Raw genomic sequence first — 21,822 nt, forward strand, 5'->3', positions numbered from 1 at the left:
TTGGGGTCATCTTACATACGTTTTCAGCCATGCCTGATCATGATTAATTTTAATAAGATCATTATCGGATATCAGGGCAGTTATCGGTACATAAATGCTTATTGTTTTATATCAACTGCACTATTACAGTGTGTATGATCAGCATTACACTAGATACATACAAAGAACACTACATCTACCCAACATGTCCACTGGATCTGACTCAATTTTGTCTTACCTTTTACAGACATAGGTCCTGATGCAGAGTAAGAACTACGCCAGTGTGCCCAGTTCAACTTGCATATGATCACAAAGACACTGCATGCATATGCGGGAATGCTTGCATTTTATACTTGCTCCTCCTGGCCATCAACAGCACAGACATTTGCAGTGTTTTGAAAGAATGAAAAAAAATTAAGGCACCCCCTACCATCACCCCAAGGGCTAGATTTACTAAGCTGCGGGTTTGAAAAAGTGGGGATGTTGCCTATAGCAACCAATCAGATTCTAGCTTTCATTTATTTAGTATCTTCTCCAAAATGACAGCTAGAATCTGATTGGTTGCTATAGGCAACATCCCCACTTTTTCAAACCCGCAGCTTAGTAAATCTAGCCCCAAGAGTGTTGCCAGCATCAGTGCAAATAGCCTAGGTGCAGTAGAATTAAGGGGATAAAAAGCGTGGGATCACCCTCGATAAAGCTGCTACCAGCACTTAGCTATGACAGGATGGGTTGGTGATACTGTAACTGAGAAAACTGCAGCATGTGGTCCCCCTGTCACAATGTCACCCAGACCTAGCCTGTTCAGCATTGAGATGAATTCCTTAGGGGAACTATTGGTCCCAGCAAGCCCTGGCATGCCTAAAGTATTTGGGTCTGCTTTCGATTGACGGAGGGACGGTGAGCCCCATCGGCTGTTGGAGGGGAGGGCGGCGATCAATAGCCCCTCTCTGTGGATCTATCGGAAGCTGTGCAGCGGCCGTGGAAGTTATGCTCAACGGTTGCCGCACAGTATTACTAAATGTATTTAAATTCTGTGGCACCCTAGACAAATGCCTAACATTGCCTAATGGCAGCGCCGGGCCTGGACACAAATAGTTTAATTTTGGCAAGAATATCATGATTATGGGGCACAAACTATGGGTAAATACATGGAAAGGTGTAGCTCATTTCTATATTATTGTAGGAAAATTATGTGATGGTGGGTCCTAGTTAATGTGATTTTGGAGCAATGCATATAACGTAATTACATAACATGTTTACAATTTTTACTCTTGGTGAGACAAACAATATATATAGTTATATGTTTTATTGAAACACACTACACTGCTTTAGGTAAGAATGAGAGTAGGCCTACCAAAGCCCTTATTATTTAGGTCGCATACAAAAACACATACAAAAAACTACAAGTCCCGGCATTCCATTCACCTTCTTGGAGCCAACGTCACTACTGATCTCACGAGAAAACGTCACCATGGATCGCCATGGTAACGGGATGACGTAGGAGCCAGTGACTGTGGTGATCTGAACCGGCATCTTTCCGAGGTCAGACCTAGGAGTCCGGCCGAGCAGCGGCTCCTCCCCATAAACACTCCGCTCACATCGGTGCACCTCTACTCTCTCCCTCTGCAGGAATGGCCGCTAAATGCGCGAGCCGCCTCACCGGTGTGGGCGCGCGCTCCCTGAGTGACTTCGTCGGGCTCGGGACATTCCAGGGGCTCCGGGGCTGCCGGACGCGAGCGCAGCGTCACCCAATCAGGTGAGAGCATTTGTGGGGTGCGCGTGGGTACAGGGCGGGGCCTGGGGGTGGTGTCACGTGAATCTGGTAGTGTAGTTATAAAATGTGACCCGTGAGTGGAAACAGCCGGAGTGTAGTGATAATAGGTCTGTGCGGGGCTCGGCCCATAGTGGGTGGCTGAGAAAGTGATACCCCGTCATCTGTGTCCCTCAGACATGTAACGTTATTTATACAGAGTCAGCTACCGGGAGATCTATAGAGCGTTTATAACTTTAAGGCCTAAGGCTATTAGTGCTCTGTAATTTTCCTCTTACAGTATGCAGTGAGGCATAGTGCTGGTGATTACACGATAACAAGGTATAGATATAGCAGCCAAACTGTGCAGTAAGGGGGGTGTAGTAGCATGTATAGGAAATATATATATATATATATATATATATATATATATATATATATCGGTTGTGCCGACAATAGGACCAAAAAATGCATAAAATGTATGTATTGTCATTTATTTATATTGCGCCAACAAATTCCGTAGCGCTTTACAATTGGGGATAAACATAGTAATAGACAATACTGGATAACTCGGACAATGATGTGAGAAGGCCCTGCTTGCAAGTTTACAATCTATGGGATTACCTCTTACATGGTTTAGTTTGTGAAATGTGTTTATTCTTTTCAGATTCTTTACTGTAGTGTGTATATATACACACTACAGATAGGAAAAGTGTGCCTGTATATTCCTTCCATAATATATATGGCTGTACTCTACTAGAAAAAAAGGGCTATTGTCCAATTTAAGCTTTGGAAAAGGTAACGTGAAGCTTTAAAAACTAAACCAACATTTTCAGGAATGTAGAAGACAATGGGATTTCTCTTTCCTATGCAATTTTTTTGTTTAAAGTCCAGGAGTAGATTAAGTAAATCTTATTGTACTTGGGAACTCTTTGTAATGCAAAAACACATCTTATAAATAGTAGCACTTTGCATCATAAAAGAACCAATTGTGACATCTGTACCTTGGTCATGCAATGAGCCAAGGGGGTGTGAAATGTAGGCATGTAGCTGAATAGCCTATTGAGACAAGGCATGTATTAACAGTATGCAATTGGAAATTTGTCAGGGTTATCTGATAGCCAGCCTGCATCTAAAGCAGACACATCATGTGAAGTCGTCAATCCTTCAATCAGCTGTTGTAAACTGGTTATAAAACTGGTTGAGTCTATATAGTAGAGACAAATTCATAGATCTGAAGTAGGGCTATACTAATGCTACATACAGTAAATAGAGAAAACAAATTTTGCCATAGAGTTCCAGAAATGTCATGTACTCCGTTCATGTAAGTGCATAGTGCTGTTATACTAGTATGCTTTGTTTAATGTTTATATGCTTTGTTGGGTTATGAATAAAAAATGGAACAAACTCTTTGTTTGAATGCTGGATCTTTTAAACAACTTATTCACTTCAATTTTGATGTAAATGACTCTGTTATACTGCCTGACAAGAAATATGAATATGTGATTACAACTGCTGTTGCAATGTGAATTATAGCAAATCATTAATCTGCCTAATTGGCAGTAGTCTAATCATTTTTTAAAAGCACAATAGGGTTTTCTGATATTTTAATTACAATCTGTAAAATAAAACAAGCCATTTTTATTTCTCTAACAAAATTGAATATTTTATTACTGTATTTTTTTAGTTATTTTTTAAATAAGTATGGTCAAATACCAGTTACCTTTCACATTCTAGAATAAAGTCTTGCAATGGCTTCTTCACACCTTTATGCTTTTGATGCACATTTTAAATGTTAACAATTACATGAAAATAACATAAATATAGAACAAATAAGAGTCCATAGGATCACTTCCACTGTTGCAATATAAAAGTAGTTCTGTAAAACACATCTGACGCTTGCATTATTATACATTTTCCTAGCGCGTATGTGTAAATGAGCCATGAAGACAAAAAAACACAGCTTGTAATGCTTTGTAGCAAAAAATTATATTTTTTAATATTCTATTGTATATAAATATTACTTTTAAATAAAGTGTCACAAGTAGAAAATATAGCCTTCCAATATAATCTTAGAAATGCGAGAAATAAATCTAAAAAAGAAAAAAAAAATAAATATTTAACATTGAAGTACTGTTAAATGATGGTATAATTTAAAGCTTTAGAAGAATCTGTCGTTTATCGTCTGATTGGTCCAATAATCATGTGAAAACAAGGTAGTGTGTTAAGCTGGGTGCACACTACAGAAATTTCGACCAACTTTTTAGGCCGAGCGATTTTACATGCGACCGATGGTCCGTTCGCTCGGTCCATGGACTGCATACACACTAGCCTTGTTTAGGACGATATATGGAAGAGCGGACGTCCCTTTAGCAACTTTTTACAGCCATGTTGTCGTGAGCAATGACTGTAATTTCGTACTCACTGTTGTGGATCAGTCAGAAGTTTATACACACTACACAGCGGGAACGAGATTGGAACGAAAATATTAATGGTACGACCAACCAAATGAGGCGACAATCGTCCATTTGGGCAGACTTTCGACCATCGTGTCACTGTACACACTGACCCGACTTTTGAACGAGTGGTTGTATGTCAGTTGTTTGAGCCGATTATTGGACGAAAACAGTGTAGTGTGTACCCAGCTTTAGAGTGTAAGGAGAGCAAAGCAAACAAAAGGAGTAAATTTGTACTTTGGCAAAACCATGTTGCATTGGAGTGGGGGGTAAATTTAAAATCTGGGGACAGATTTATATTTGGGATAGGGCATGTCCTAGATCAGCTTTACATTTCAGTGTAAAAATAAAGCTATCAATTATTTGTGTGCTACTTGAAAAAGCAGCCAGTATTTTCCTTTTATGCAAAATAATAAATAAAATTGCACCCCTTGCATTGTAACATGGTTTGTTTAGGATGAAATATACTCTTCTTAATGACTCGGGCCCAAAGAGATCACTTCAGTGATGTGATCTGTCACTTAGGGGGCGTAAATGTATTAAGTGGCGATTTCCACACATCGCCGGAAATCGGCGACTTTGCAGCAAAAATTTAAAGTGGAAATGGCTTTAATGTCATTGTTTTGCCTTTAAAGCCATTAGCGCTTTAAACTTTCACTGCAAAGTCGCCGATCTCTGGCGACTTGCAGGAATCGGCACTTACTACATTTACCCCTTAGAGTGAATCCATCTAGCAAACTAGCCTCTTGCATTGTTTAAGACTGCAATGCTTGTAGTATCCTAATGCATTTAGATGATGTTTGCCCAATAAGATATGTTTTGCCAAAAGGAATTTTGAATTAAAACTTTATTCAGTTTCTGTATATGTTTTCAGCACATAAACTCAGTGCCATGGATGAGTAAAGTTATGCAGAATGCTTGAAGCACCACGCCTAAAGTGTACGAGAGTGCACATGCACAAAATGTAAATGGGCAGTTTTAAGGGTCCCAAGAATGAGCTTCCGTAGCTGAGATATGGTTGTCTACACTACACTATATGGCCATAAGTGTATGACACCCCTTCTAATTAGTGTGTTTGACCCATTGCTAACAGGTGTGTAAAATCAAGCCTACAGCCATGCAGTCTCAATATTAAAACATTAGCAGTAGAATGGGTCTTACTGAAGAGATCAGTGTCTTTCCACGTGGCACTGTCATAGGATGCCACCTTTATAATAAGTCAGTTTGTCAAATTTCCACCCTCTAGAGTTGCAGTGGTCAATTGTTAGTGCTGTTATTGAGAAGTGGAAACATCTAAGAGCATCAACAGCTCGGGCCGTGAAGCTGTAGGCCTCCCAAGCTTACAGAACGGGACCACCGAGTGCTGAAGCATGTAGTGCGTCCAAAATCATCTATTCTCGGTTGCAACACTCATACAGAGTTCCAATATACTGCTGGAAACGAGCAGCAGCCCGCAAGTCTCAGATCATCATGGCCAATGCACACACCCATTGGACTCTGGAGCAGGAGAAATGTGTTATCTGGAGTGATTATTCACACTTCAACATCTAGCAGTCCAATGGATGAATCTAGGATTGGCGAATGCCAGGAGAATGCTCCCTACTCAAATGTATACTGCCAACTGTAAAGTTTGGTGGTGGAGGAATAATGGTTTGGAGCTGATTTTGCTGGTTTGGTTTGGGCCCCTAAGTTCCAGTGAAAGGAAATTTTAATCTGAATTTGGAATGCTGTGAGCCTGGCCTTATTGTCCAATCGCCATAATGCTTTTGTGGATGAATGGATACAAATCCCCACAGCCATGTTTCAGAATCTAGCAGGAAAACCTTCCCAGAAGAGTGGAGGCTGTTATAGTGGCAAAGGAGGGCCAACTCTAGATGTTAATCCTCAATGAGGTATTCAGCAAGCATATGTGGATGTGTAGATGTCTACATACTGTTGGCCATGTAGTGTATATTGCCTAGGTTTATCATCTATGCTACCATTTTGTTTTGGTATTGTAAATAACATACACTTAATCATGCTATAAGCATTTAGTAACGCAAATTGTGGGTAAACTACTGTTTTAAAGGTTAAGGTCTCGCACCTGATATTTTAAATGGTCAGATTGGGATTTGTGTAAGTATCAATATTGTAAAGCATTATACTTTATAAGCTGAGTTGTAGGTTACTTAGGACATGCAGTACTGCCATGCAGGCCTATGGCTGGTAATTACTGCAGAGCTGGGAGTACAATGGCAAAAAGGAGACCTGAAAGGAAGGAGGGGAGGAGGTCATTCAGCATCTGTAATATGTGTAGCTGACGATCTCTTCCTTTAGTACTACTTAATTACAATATTACAGGTCTGCCGGTAGGCAGCTTTTTTTTTTTCTTTTTTTTTTTTCTCATCATCTCTGATAACTGCACCTTGTGAACTCTATGTATAATGGCATTTAATGGCTGGGAAAAGACTCCTTGAAGTGCTGTTGTCATGACAGCCGGGACGGGGCGCAGGTAAGAGTGGACAGCTGGGAGCTGACACTCGCTACAGTTGCTAATGCAAAATGCTAAATATGATCGTATATTCTGCACAAAATATTCCTGTTAGCCTTACTCTTTTACTTTGCTTATGTAGAACGCTAATTTGTTGTAATGATGTGTGGTAAGCATTGTATTATTGCAGTTTATGTTCCATGATTCTTGACTTTAGTAAGTCAAAGAGCTGGACACCTTTTATATTGTCCTCATATCTTCACTGGTTGCTCCAAAGTGTGATTTATTAAGAATAAATATTGATGGTGTTGTAAGCAGTTCCCTGTATTGGTTGACTGTGTGCACAAATATTTTCTTTTGTGCAGCCCTTCCTTATTCAGGGCTAAGATGTGGCCAGTCACTATGACAATTGTGAATGTATGTGAGCAGGTATAATACTTCCTCTTCATCTACCTTGCTGAACAATTCCATCCTAACATACTCCCTACTTCCAGGTATAATCTTTAAAAATGTGCATTAAAATATCAATGGAGTTGTGACCACCTATGCCACACTGTCTGTTGTTGCTGGAAACCGTCTGGGCTTACTTTGCCACCGTTCCCTTTCTTTATCCCAAATGCGCCCTCTTGCCGCAGTAGGAGGGGCTTACAAATGCTGCCACCACTGGATTTCTTACCAGCATCCAGAACCCGGTTTCTTCTGGGTAACTGACGCTGCAAGTGTACCCTGTTACTGGTGTACCTGGGCTGGTACTCCTGACCTCTTCCAATAGATCAGGGTTGCTGTGGATGGATCCCCGATGGCCTATTACACTGACCAGGGTTGCAGGGTAGCAGGCAGAGCGGTGGTACCAGAAAAGCTGGGTCCAACCTCAGAAACAGCCAGTGAACGGATTCGATTTAGGGTCTAATCCTCAGGTCACAGGAATACAGCAACATTGAAGATGTTTTCAAGCAGGTCTTTGAAGCAAGTGATGTGTATTTGCTCTTACACTGGTTGGAGGTACCAGTGATCAGGTCAGATGAAACAAGAACAACAACTTTTCAATACAAGCCAGTGCCTATTATACAGTTTGGACACAGGCTATTTTTAGAATCGGGAAGCCGTGTGTTTACATAAACATGGATTTACATGCAGTGCAAAGCCAACAATATTTACACTTATATATGAAATTCTAGAGACGCTGTGATGTCTTGCATCACATGCTGTTTACAATGTTTAGAACGTTTTGAACACTGACAAAAGGCTACACAGTAACGACCCTCTGCTAGGCCTTTGGCCAGAGCAGGCATTTGACACTTCATCAAATAACTTAGCAGGAATTGCAATCAGACTCCCTCCCTATATGCCTAATTGGAGGTTTTCACTAGCAACCTTACAACCACAAACAATGACACTTCCATACATAACACATCCCAATACACAAAAGACCTCCATCCACAAAGGCTCATTGTATCAGATATATAGATCAGAAATAATTCATTTCCTTTAGAAAAGTTAAAACAGAAAAACAAATTTTCTACCCTGGTCTCAGAAATGATTTCCTATCTCAAAATATACACAATATCAAAAATAATTGTATGTGCAATTATATAAATAAGCGCCCTGCGTTATTTCCTTTAAATAAATTTATATCAGAAGTTATTTATCAGTGATCCATTTACAGTAGTTATGTCACCCTCTTTATAATACTAGATTTGGCATATGGTACAAGCTGGTGGTATATAGTGGTGAAGTATATAAGTAGTGATACTGTGCAGACTTCTAATGAAGAGACTATACTGTGTGTTGAACTGTCTCTTCCTTAAAATCCTCATCACCCAACTTTCCAAACTAGAAAATGGGCCTAAACTTAGATGCACACATTTTGTTACCATACTTGATAATTTTGAAACAAGTTGGGTGTAAGATCTTGTTTTCATGTAGGAACTTGCAGTACTAAGGTGTGTCTCATTTTGTCGGCCCCTGATATAAAATAAAATCTAGGAGCCAGCAGGACATTTTAAGGAGCCAGGGAAAGCTGTGGATTAACATCAACACAAATGACTCCAAATACTAGGTGCCAATAGTAATTGTTTTGGATGCATTGACCAGCTGGATCTTGGGACTCGCCTAGCCCTGCACTATATGAAATGAAGATTATGGATCACTGGAGGTGGGCAGTTACAGAAGTCCTGTTCTGTAACCTAAGAAAATGAAAAACACGTCAAAATGCAGAGCTACTTTGATGCACTTTTTATGTGCTGAACAGGACTGCATTCATTAAGCACTGTCGGATATCAACACAGATCCATCAACCCATACACTACATAATATGTGTAACATAATTGCAGCTTTGAAGGAGCTTGAAAAAATTGTAATAATCTGATCTCTTTTGTCAAGAGTTTTGACACTGTCCGGACTCCTGGTCCACTTGCTTCAAGATAGTTATGAGGTTGACGGAGTACATTAAATTGAAAAATCTCTGCCTTCTTAGTATAACCTAGCAGGATACACACAGGTGTGCTCAGTACACATTAATAAACCTCATTAGCAGAGCCGTCTTAATGCATGTGCACGCTGGGCAGTTGCCAGAGGGGCCCCATAAGCTTGCCAACTTTTCAGTATAATATTCTAGGAGATTTATTCAGAACATTCAAACCCTCTATATTAAAATGTTTAGGTGGACAAATCATCTCAGAAATTTTGCAAATGTTTGTGTTATTATAAATAACGCATAGTAATTTTGTACTGTGCCCTCTCCGTCTATATGATTTACCAACTGAGTACCATGTTTATGTTGAATTTCTTGCTTTTCAACTTCAAGGCTCATGTTATATTGTCCAAACGTTTGTGCGGATTAGTCTCTGCTGTACAGCATGTTTTTTAATGTTTAAACACTGATCTTGTTGGAAGTACCAATAAATAGAAGCTTAATTTTATTGATACATTTTTATTCCTGTGAGTGGTTGTGTAGGTAGGGCCCCAGTGCACCGCTTTGCCCAGGGGCCTATAATGCTGTTAAGCAGACCCTGCTCATAAATAGATGATTTTGTAATAGAAGGGCAAACAATGTGTTCATAATCAACAAAGGAAGTTCCTGTTTGTTTATTTTTTTTTTTAACTGGAGTTGCAGCTATATCAAATCCCCTATGGCATCTGACTTCTTGCTATTGAGCTTATTGTAACCTTACCGATACAATAGAACATATTTCGATTATACTTTAGAAGTTAACCACTGATACTGCTATTGTGCCTGAAAGCACTCAGAGGTTAATAGCTAAGGGCTGTCATTGCAGGCTTCCTCTTGTTGACAAAATCACATATAATAAGCATGTTAGGTGCCAGGATGCATCACATGTCTAAGAAAAAGGAAAACCCACAAGCCTACTGTGAAAACTGGTAGTTGTCGGGAGCCCCAAAATTGCATAAACCCACACAATACCACATTAACATGTTTAAAACATGGGATTTTATTTATTACATGTTCAGGCAGCAATGAAGAGAAAGAAAACAGTATTTGAAGCACGCTTAGTATATTGAAAGCAGGTGCTTCCACTCAGATGAGCTTACTAATTTAATTAAGCAAATAATATTTTGCAATGCTTGGGCTCGCTCATAAAAATACTATATAGGATCTGATGTCCAGTATATTCTGGCTCCTTCTATTTTTGGCCTTGTGTATAAGAATCCCGGGGAGACCAAAGTGCCAAATATTCTCTGCACAATGACTAGAAGGAGACCCCCATGGAACGGAAGGGCTGATATTTTGGGCATGCTTGTAAGGAACTACACTGGTCAAATTTGTTCATCTTGCTAATATTTACAGAGCTGAAGAGGTAGACCTGAGGAACGTTTCATTTCATTAGGGCTTCCAGCAGATCGATTTGTTAATTAAAAATATTAACAACAAAAAATGTTACTCATTAGACGTTAAAAAATGTGTTATTCAGAGAATGCAAGTGCAACAAAGATGAAGACTCAATGTGAGTAATGTGTACTACAACTATATGGTTTTGCATTAGAGGTTTTATGTATAAATGAGTAACACAGACTGCATATAGAGGAATTATTTCAATAATGTAATGGAAGCCTAAGGCATAATACGACCATTCAAGTGACATTAACTATAAGATTATTTTGAGACTGTCCAAATGACAGTAGAGCAGTATAATTCTGTAGCCTACAGCCTCCTTGAAAAATGCACTACGCTATGATTCAGCCCATGTGAATGTTGCACAGCTCTTGAATCCACATTAATGCCATGATGTTGATCTTCTGTGTGTCTTGCAGATATCTTTCTTCCTGTGGCATTCTCATGACAAGAACATCAAAAGGGATTTTGCAGGACATCAGCAAACCTTGTGTCCAGCACTGTCGAGGCTTCCTGGGATTCACTAACAAGAGGAAGGAATACTCTGAGAGGAGAATCATGGGGTAAAGGCAATATTTATACCTTTAAGTTATGCATTGCCTCAGGTCTGTTCATGTGTTCATGCTTGTGAGAACCTCTTCATATGCACTGATTGACCAGAGCAACTTTCAGGTTTCACTAATTATCGTTTTTAATATTTATGTTGCAAAGGATACAACCGTTATTTTGGAATTAAGCTTTAAAACAACATATTGAGAGCTTCTTAAATTGGTTGTTGGTTACACTTTTTTTTAAGCTTGCACTGTATTATCTAGGCATGAACGCTGCATGGTGGGTGTACCTAGAAGTGGTCTTCTGAAAGTGTTGTGCAGTGCTTGGCTTTGTATCATTCCCTTTTATGCCAGCAGCAGCTTCACCACGTTTGCTGACTGTCTATAGCTATGGGCACTATTTAAATCCTTCTCTTCTCCCTTTCATTTGTGACAGAGGAGAGACAGAATCTCAAATAGAGATCATTGATCTCTATGAAGATACTGCAGTGCAGTGCACACGGTCATGACAGAGTGAGGATGGGGAAAGCAGGGCATGCAATTTTTTTTTTTTTTATTAGCTAATTATTATTTAGGAATCTGTCCTAATAAACATTTAGAAGGACTGATATGATTTGGAATTGTGATTAAATTCTCTGAATGTTAACCCACTTTACAAAAAAAAAATCTAATTAACGGCCATGGGTTTTGTTCTGACCAGGGCACTATATATTTGTATTTGTATGTTCTCATTGTCTGTCGGGGTTTCATCTGGCTGCTCCAGTTTCCTCCATCCACAATCTGCTAGGTTATGTATGTTCATGGGTCAGGGTTCAGTTCTGTTCACTGACGTTATCCATACATCTTGGCCTTCTCAGTGCTGTGTTCATCATAGCGTTGGACGACCACACGTAAACTGTGGATAGGTGTATGGTCATCCTGGGAGACCCTACTCCAGAAGAAACCAATCCTGTAATACGGGTTGAAGATGATCGTCCAGTAATTTTAAGTAGCAATTGGCATTGGCCTTGACTTCTAAGGGAATGACATGCACACATATACATGCTTCCGTATGTTGAGAACATGGTAAAGGATGATTTATCTAACTCTATGACTTTCCTCCTTTTTGCACCACTAAACTTGATGTAAATCCCATGTGTGATGAGCATTTTAAGCACTGTAACCAAACTATGATATCCTGCCCTATGGAGTTTTCACTGGTCAATTTTTTATAAAACTGGCTGCCTTCTTGGAATTTGCATTTAGTTGATCTGCAGCTGCCTGTTTTGCCTTGCGCTTTGATTTAACGCACAGAGATCATGACCCTGTAGTATGCGCTTCCAGTTATTGTTGCCCTTTGCGCTGATGTTTTATCCTCCGTTTCATGCTCACCGCACTTTAGACACCGTTGCTCGTAAACCATTAGCAAGTAGAGCTATCTTGGTCATAAAAGATCCTGCCAAACATCCCCCACCAGTCACACTTCTGTCATAGTCACGGAGATCTTGTATTGCAGCTGTATTAGGCATAGTTCTAGGGAACCAGGGTGACCCATCATTTTTCTTTTATACATAGCTCTGGCCGTGCTGGGATGTTTGCTTAGTAAATGCATGAGCCACGCCTGCGTAAAGTCCTTGCTTTCAATATGCTTGTGTCCCTTATTACGCAGCTGATCATTCCACTGTCGGTATGTAAAATTGATGTATTTGGCGTGGGGTAGATATAGGGTTTCAAAAGTGCCTCCCCCTCACAGTTCAGGTAATAGCGAAGTGAGTGTACAGTAAATATAGTGTTGTTTCCATAGGAAACAGTCAGATGTTTGCTCTCATTTTCTAAACAGCACTAGAAAAAAATGTTGGTCAGGATTTGGTTGCTAGGCAACACCACTATTTATTTATTTTTTTTATCCTTTTGTGTAAAGATGTTATGCCTGCCACTAAATGTCACATGGTCTTCAGGTACTCCATGCAGGAGATGTACGAAGTGGTGTCCAATGTGGAAGAATATAAAATGTTTGTCCCTTGGTGCAAAAAGTCCACCGTTGTCACAAGACGCACGGGATATGCAAAAGCACAGCTGGAAGTTGGCTTCCCCCCTATCATGGAACGATACACCTCCATCCTCACGCTGGTGCGCCCTCACCTTGTAAAAGTAAGTGTAAGATATTTGCATCAATATTGAGGATCATTAAATCGAACCTATACATATTGCCCTTCAAAAAACCGTAGTAATAACCTTCACAAATGGGACATTGTCTTAACTTGAGATATTTGACATTTCAGTTACATTTACTGTCTTATTTAGTACATTCTGCAAAATGACATCTAGAATGTGGTTACTATAGGCCACATCTCCACTTTATCAAACCCGCAGTTTAGTAAATATACCCCTAAATCTGTCTGCACATTTTACATTTGCCCCACTGGCCCTCCTGCAGCACCACTTCGTTCTGCCAAGGTACAAAACTGAATCTTTTATTTGGACTTGCCCCAATTCTGTATGGGAACTTTATATATTTGCTGTGAAAAACATTGGGGTCTACATATGATACGTATATTCAGGTTTGAATTTTAATAGCTCTTCACACAACTCTGCTGCAGTCTTCTCCTTCTTGCCTGTACTTAAATCTAAATTGGTCTCTGCCAAGTTGGACATGATCCAAAGTGTTTTCTTGGCATTTTAAAGGGTAAGGTAGATTTCAAGGTCACAGGACATGAAGGGAGAACATATTACTCCAAGCCAGCAAAGTTAGAGCTTGAGCCAACTCACAGCTAACCTTTTCTGACTGTGTCTATTGCCTGGAACTGTACCCAGAATATTTGCTGTATTGTGTTTCCAGGCTATTTGTACAGACGGTCGTCTTTTCAACCATTTGGAGACCATTTGGCGCTTTAGTCCTGGCATCCCTGGCTATCCTCGTACCTGCACTGTAGACTTTTCGGTATGTGATGTTCATTTAATAATTATAAGTAATATTGACTTTTTTCTTCTTGATTTTAGAGTGCTTTTACACCAATGAGCAGTCAGAGCAACCATTCTGGTTGACTGAACATAATATCTAGGTTTTCCTATTCATTGCATTCATTTTTCTTGCAGGCATAATTTAACACATGGGAATTTGGCGCTTTTCAGAGAATGGCATGCACACACATGTTTATGCTGAGTTTTGTTAGATTCCATACAACTCTATTGGGACATGCTTTTTAGTAGCACTTTAACACTTTTTAACACTTTTTAAGACTTCTAAACTGCAAATTTCAATGTGGATGGAGCCTGAATAAAAATGTAGTTAGAATTGTGACGTAGTCCTGGCAAAGGTTCCTCACATATACAACTTTATATTATTGGTTAGTTATATTACCTTTTTAGATCTTTGTTTTAGGTGTACATATATCAGTTACAAAATGTAGATGAACACCAGGCCAACAAGTCACAAGAAAAAAAATATATATTATTAAACTGGAACGGCGTATTGGGGAGAGGAGGGCCCCCTCGGGCTGTTACGGTCCCAACATTGAATGATCAGATCATTTTATTAAGATTTTGAACCCAGTTTGCCATACAAATTCTAGCACAAAATCAGTGCTTGATATAACAAATCAATTTATATAACATGTATTCTAAATTTAGATCTATCTATCTAAGGTGACTATTAAAGCATTTGAAGTTTTAGTTATGTTTGTTGTAACCTAATATTTCTCTTTGAAACCACAATAAGATATTATAATTCTTTGCATACAGGAGAATAATGAATAATATTTTGTACAATAACATGCTGAATGCACCTGAGGCCACAAGGGCTTAGAGTCCTGATGCACAAGCCAGGGAGCCCGTAAAAACCCTGTGTTGGACTGGCCCACTGAAATCCTGTGGACATTTCTGGTGGGCAATAATTGCCTGAGGACCCTGGCCACTAAGCTATGCATAACCTGCATGCAGTGTTTGGAGGTCAGGCTAGTTATCCTTCCTCTGTAAAGTGGCCACACCTGTTTGGCAGCATGCTCCACCATGAGCCCTTGATTTCTTCTATGGACCCTCATACCCTCCAGTCCAACACTGATTGGACTATACTTTGCCCTTAGTGAAGCTATATAAAATAATAAACCAATTTGCAGTGGAAAAAAACAAAACTTGATCAAAGAAAACTATCACAAAATTTGAAATGTATCAATTGCATTGTTTTGAAGCATTTCCACAATTATAAATGCATATGTTTTTACAAATTCCGCACACAACAAATACTATATACTAGTTTTCTTCAAAACATCTGAACAAACCTTTTGTAATTGCCCATTTTATGTAACAGTTCTGGGTTCCAGTCGCCTAAACTAGCTCTGCTTGCACATTATGATAACCACCACTTCTACCCTTAGACTTCCAGATGTGTTGGATACTGATTTACTTTCTCCACTTTCCAGATATCCTTTGAGTTTCGCTCCCTGCTGCATTCCCAGCTGGCCACTGTCTTTTTTGATGAGGTAGTGAAGCAGATGGTTGCTGCCTTTGAACGTCGGGCAGGGAAGACTTACGGTCCAGAAACCCCAATTCCCCGTGAACTCATGTTTCATGAAGTACACCAGACGTGATGCCCTTGCGTTGGCCTGACTGTATAGGGAGAGACCGTGACGGAACATCAGCACAAGCCAACCCAAAGTTCACAGAATGCATATGGAACAGGAGTCTCAAAGCTTTGTGCACTCACTGGGACTTTTCGAACCACACCTTGGTTTTTCATTGTTTTTGTTTTTTTTGTTTTTTAAAAACAAATATTTATTTAAGTTCACATCTGATTGTGCTGAAAACTATATGTATAAGTTATCACCAGTGGGAGGTGGAGAGTGGCTGGCATACTGCACAGTACGAACGGCTAGCACCTGCTGGGACAAAGGTATTTTAAGAGTGTTTTCTCCTATATTTGTTTTTTTAAGATATCAGTTATAACCGAAAAAGAAGGGGCTGTATAGGACAGTGCTCATTTTTAGGGAAAGGACTTATTTTTCTCATGCAATATTGGCACAACTGACACAAGGTCTATATTTGTAATCGTCTTTTAGTTCCTCTTGTTATTACAGTAAGCACTCAATGGTTTCTCACATACACTGTGTTGGTAGTTATACTATCTTGCTCACATATCACCCAGGTTCTTTCTTGATGCATGCCGTCAGTTTTCATGTATTAATACTTTCTCTCACAGTAATACAATGCTAGCACACGGGTGTAATGTTCTGTGTATCCTTACACTATTGTCAGTCACTGCTCACTTTGTGTAATAACAACATAGAGTGGTTGTACATGTCAAACTAGTGTACTTGTCATGTTACTGGAAGAAGGTATCTGATTTTCTGACCCATTCATGGCTATAATCCCCAGTTTGATAGGAAAGTAACACACGATAACTGTTATTGTTTCCCTTAACATGTATGAGAAAACATTCTATGCAATGGATTGTGTGTGTAATAACAGGGTAATGTATGACAGTAGGTTTGGGAGTCTTTGTGCCACATGACCTATATCACTTTATTACTGAATGTTTGGACTGGATGAAAGCAAAGAGCGAGAAGATCCGGAGCCTGAAAGTGCCACAGTCTGGTGCTATAGGTGGTGCTTGGCCCTGAAACACACTTTGAATTAGGGCCTTAAAAATCTGCTGCAATGCGTTGACAGTTAATATTGGGATTTCAATCCTATATTTACAGTGAAATATGAGTAGCACAAAGGATGAGTGTATATGTACTGGCCTGCAGCGATAAAGTCCAAAAACAAACAAACAAACAAACAAGACCTGTGTCTCCCAACAGCACAAAGAAGAGATGTAAATCTACTTGTGAGTGATCATGGTAAAAAAAAAAAAAAACAACAATCTGTTTACAGACAAAGTGCAATACTGCCCATCCATCACATTGCTGCTGTGTGAGTCACACCCTCACTACTGAGAAACATTCTAGATGAAATGCTTTGGGTTTCGGTTTTTCTAGCTGTAAGAAACATGTTCTTTTGTTGCAGGTTTAACTCCTAGCGTCAGCAACATGGAGAACTCTCCCTAGAATCTATTTTTAATGTTGGGTGATCTGCTGTTGCCTTTCCCTAGGCTTAAGGAGAGACAGGGACCACTTGTCTTTTGTTAATTAGGCCTTAAACCTCTCCATGTCTAAAGTAGAGGTGTTGTCTACATTTAGTGGGACTTCAAGAACAGGATACAGACAGACCCATCTCCTTGTGAAACATGTTACGTCTCCCCCTCCTAACTTTGTGTCAATGTAGTTATTCCTATTATCTGCTTGGTCAATGCAATATTTGCTTACTGGTAATATTGAGCTGTACAAACAAACCAACAAAAACAGGGACAAGCAAAAATAAAAATGTTTATAAAGCTACACCCATGTGGCGGTGTTGTCATGTCTTCTTATATGTTAGTAAAGCAAAACCCCCAATCTTTGGTCTGCTGTTGCGATGGCCTGTTCTTCCACTTCACACCCTTAAAATGAGCAACAACATTCTAAGAATAGCTGGATGTTTGACACCACTAAAGTTAGCTTTGCATGTATACCAAACTCATGGCGCTTGCCAATAATAGCATGAAGATCACAAGCTGCACACAAGAATGTATTGCAAAAACTCGATAAGACGTGTGCTTAAGTGTGAAGGAACTGAGACTACATTTCTGGGTGTGTGGCTCCTTCAGATGCTGCCTTGGATAATGTGATCTAATGCTGGATAAAGGTGTTCACCATGTCCACTTGCCAATAACACACTACTTTTTACAGCCTTCTAGATAAAAAAAAAAATCATCAGCCCTTGATTGATGAACAACACAAGCCCATATACCCTACATCAACCCAGAGCTGTCAGGTTAAATACCGAGTTCAACTCATTTTAAATCCTTTTATAATCTGTGTTTTGGCCTTAAACACAAGGGCCAGATATCATTAAAGACAGACCTCTTGGAGTGGCTCTGGTGAATGTTTTTGTCTGCTAGTAATTAGTTCTGACATAATATGCTGTAGCATCATGAATATTGGTTCAGTCTTTCAGCATATAAAACGGCCACATTTACAAAGCTCACTGTATTTGCACACATCAAGGTACACGCCTACTGCTCTCTCTCGGGAAATGCCTTTGCAAAAGTGTGCGAGTATCAATAAACCAGAAGATTACTTTGCCTAGAAATGCATGCAAAATGGGTACCATTAAATGTATAGGATAACATGAAGAGCGTCCTTCCTCAAATCCTACCTTGTAGGATGTCATATTTGAGCTTTGTCCCCAGTTTCCTGTATTACAAATTGGTTGCAGGGAAACCAAGGATTTGTAAACCTCTCTGAGTAATTTACAAGTGGTTTTCCTCATTTAGATGGTGCATTGACAGATATAGCATCTGTATTGATGCAAAAAATTAAGCTTTTTGTGGACAGGACTCCATCATCATCAGTTATTTATATAGCGCCACTAATTCTGCAGCGCTGTACAGAGAACTCACATCAGGCCCTACTCCGTTGAAGCTCAGTCTAAATTCCTTAACTTACACACACACTGACTGAGAGACTAAGGTCAATTTGATAGCAGCCAATTAACCTAGAAACCGGAGCACCCAGAGGAAACCCACGCAAACACGAGGAGTACATACACATAAGGCCATGGTTGGGAATCAAGCTCATGACCCCAGTGCTTTGAAGCAGAAGTGCTAACCACTAAGCCACCGTGCTGTCCCATACAAAGTGGCATGCCCCTTCTACACCTCTTTCTCATTTCCATAATCTTGTTTCTGTACAGTTGTGCAAAGCTAGGTACTTTGGCAATATGAAGGCATTCCTTGCAAACTCCTTTCCTGGGCTTGGGCAAACTTCTGTTCCTCTGCAAACATAAACTTAGGGACAGGTGATTTTGCTGATAAATAGCAAAAAGCTAGGCTGCGCACACACCACCAGCCTTTGCAGGTGAGGTTGTATGTGCAAACACTCACCCTCTGCAATGGGGATTAAGGTGTCTGTAGAAGAGACTAATCACTTAACACAGTTTTTTTCCTATCTTGTGTAAACTCCTGTGAAACTCAGAGAGTAAAATGGATTATGTAAGAGACTCTACTTACAACAATCTATAATGTAATCTGATTGGTTGACAACTGTCTGTAAAGAAAGCACAATATTTTGATTTCAGGATTTTCCTCCTTTTTTTTTAATGTTTTCTTTATAATTTCACTAGGAAGGCCTATGTTTGTTCAGTTAAAAATTAGGAAATGGTGCAATCTTACTATCACCAAAACAACATAGATAGAATTTTTCAATAAGGTGTTTACGGGAAAAGATTACTTTAAAAAAAATGAATTGCTTATTTCATGCAGTCTCAACATACAATATCCCATGTCATACCCGTTAAACCATATTATCATGCCACATAAGAGATTGAGAGTGTGAAATTCACTTTTTAGTCACATTAGTGAACTGTAGTCTCCGTGCAAACAGTCTTCCTTGCATGAAATTAGTCTGTGACATTGATTTTCTTTTTGTACTGAAGCCTCTCTGTCATGAATGCTGACACTTTTTAGCGGGGGGATTATAAGGAACATCTTAAATGGAGTTCAACAAAGATTTATGCCATCAACTATATCTCATTAGTAATACTATTAGTTTATGTTTGATTATTATTTGTGTGCAGATCACCATTTGCATAATTTGCCTCCTGACTAAAAAGGTTTTGGTTTTTAGTGTGCAGTTGTAATCATTATAAATATCACCATTCATATTTAATATTTTTCATAAATCCTCAATGGCAGCCATTATAAGTAAGTCTAGGTAGAGATAGCGCAAGTAAAACCACCCACAGGCAGTATATGTCTTTTCCTGTGTCTAGATCAGTAAGTCAGGTAGTGTTTGTTCTTGTTGTACAGGGTCTTACCTTCTTTGTGGTACCAGTGATGCACCAGGATTGGGCTAGCTACTAAGGGAACACCAGTCTGCTGTTGCCTCTGGGAGCAGATCTTGTGTAATTATTTAACTTTTGCGTCAGTTCACGGATCTTGGAGGTCTTCGCCGGAATGCGAACTGTATCATTGGTCACAGGACTTCCAAAGGGATAAAAACTCTGCTCAAACACTTACACGTCTATGTGGATGAATGAGGAAACAATATAAACTGCAGACCAGAAATCTCTTTTTGATGACCATAGTAACAATAGTTTTTCCTGTACATCATGTTAGGAAAGAACTCGTTTATAAGGAATAGGTGCAGATGGAAAAGCATCAGTTTAACAAATCTATCCATGCAGTTATGAAGATGCACTGAAGTGGGGCTTGGTTCCAAAACTAGATGCACCTATAGCTAGTTGGTATGTCGGCCAGAGCTACTAACCCTCTTGAAGATGGGGGGTCCTTATGGACAGAAACATGTTTTAAAAATTCAAATTGAAATCAGATGTGTTCAGACCACTGAGGTTATGGGGAGAGTCATTTAGCTTCAGATGTCCTAAAAAGGTGAGAACACAAGTTTGCATTTCAGGAATGTTAAAGGTTAAATATATACATACATACATACATACATACATACATATGTAAAGTATCACAGGCAAGGTAGCATGTGTTTTGTGGTCAGTGAGGAAATATGTGAAACCATATAGGTATGTAATACAGTATAGTAGGAACAATCTATATACAGCACAGCTTGAGTGATATGTATTTTGCATGGTCATAAACACACTCAGCTTCCTTGACTTTGGGTATTTACTGTAAACTCTCTCTTACCTATCACATGGTCTACAGATCTGCTGAATCACCCCCCAAAACAGCGCTCTCACACCCCCGCACACTTCGGTTCTACCACCTGTTGAATTAGGGAAATAGGATCCCGATATACTGTCCCACACTAGAACACTATGGTCCTTGATACCCACAGGTTAGCAAGGCCCTCAGCAGCAATCAAAGTGTTAACACCTCAAGACTGTTACACAAATGTAAATGCAAGCACACACTAGGCTTGTTAGTCAAATGTATTCACAAATCACACATCAGCATTCAAAGGGTTAACATGGTCAAGCTATATTCTTCCTAACAGGCTAATGGATTCGTTAGAGTATCAAGGACAAGACTTATTACTTTTTTAGATTTAATATACAAAAGTACAGGGCCTCCATATATAAACACAAATAGATAACAATTGACATACAAATATAAAATGCATACTAATTATAAAAGCAAATGGGATGAATGTACAGAACATAAACATACGTATAATAATCTGTATGGCTGAGGCAGGCAGAAGAGATGGACAGTCCTTCAATTGGATTGAACCCCAAGAGCTGACAATTTGTCCCTTCACAACACAGGATTTGAATCCATCTCAAATGGGACAGCATTCAGAGGGCCAGTGTGGATGCTAACGTGGGGGCGGAAATGTTCTGAGTGTCAACTTTACTTTGCTCAAGAATATTCCAAAAGTTTTGACCTGTCTTAACTTTTCTCAGATATATCGCAGAGACATAACTCCCCTGTCAATAAACTGGTCATAACCTCCCGCATATTTAAATACCAAACATGATGGAATTACAACAATATGAAATACCTTTCCCAAAGACATATAAATACTGTTGTTCCCCGGTACTGCTGGTACCTAAAATCCACAACCCTTGTGCAGTTTTGACCCCTGAGTACGGTGTGGCACACTGATTTCAAAAAAATATGAAATATGAAGGCATGTTCTTTGAAGTTCATATTTGTATATACCTACATAGATAGACTTCATGTTTCTGCATCTGTGTACAAGGTTCTCACCTAGCTTCCCCTACTTTACACT

The 21,822-nt window shown here is 39.5% G+C and overlaps 1 protein-coding gene across 1 annotated transcript; it reads left to right on the forward strand.

The window, feature by feature from the left end:
• The first annotated feature begins 1,463 nt into the window (after positions 1-1,463).
• On the forward strand, positions 1,464-17,415 carry COQ10A (coenzyme Q10A). The gene is made up of 5 exons (XM_075199596.1): positions 1,464-1,738; positions 10,931-11,074; positions 13,000-13,192; positions 13,881-13,982; positions 15,460-17,415. Exons 1-5 carry the CDS (start codon positions 1,614-1,616, stop codon positions 15,625-15,627), a joined length of 732 nt encoding a protein of 243 aa, XP_075055697.1. The 5' UTR covers positions 1,464-1,613; the 3' UTR covers positions 15,628-17,415.
• The last annotated feature ends 4,407 nt before the right edge of the window (positions 17,416-21,822 follow it).

Source organism: Mixophyes fleayi, chromosome 2 (genome assembly GCF_038048845.1).
Source record: "Mixophyes fleayi isolate aMixFle1 chromosome 2, aMixFle1.hap1, whole genome shotgun sequence".
In the NCBI taxonomy this organism is placed as follows: Eukaryota; Metazoa; Chordata; class Amphibia; order Anura; family Limnodynastidae; genus Mixophyes; species Mixophyes fleayi.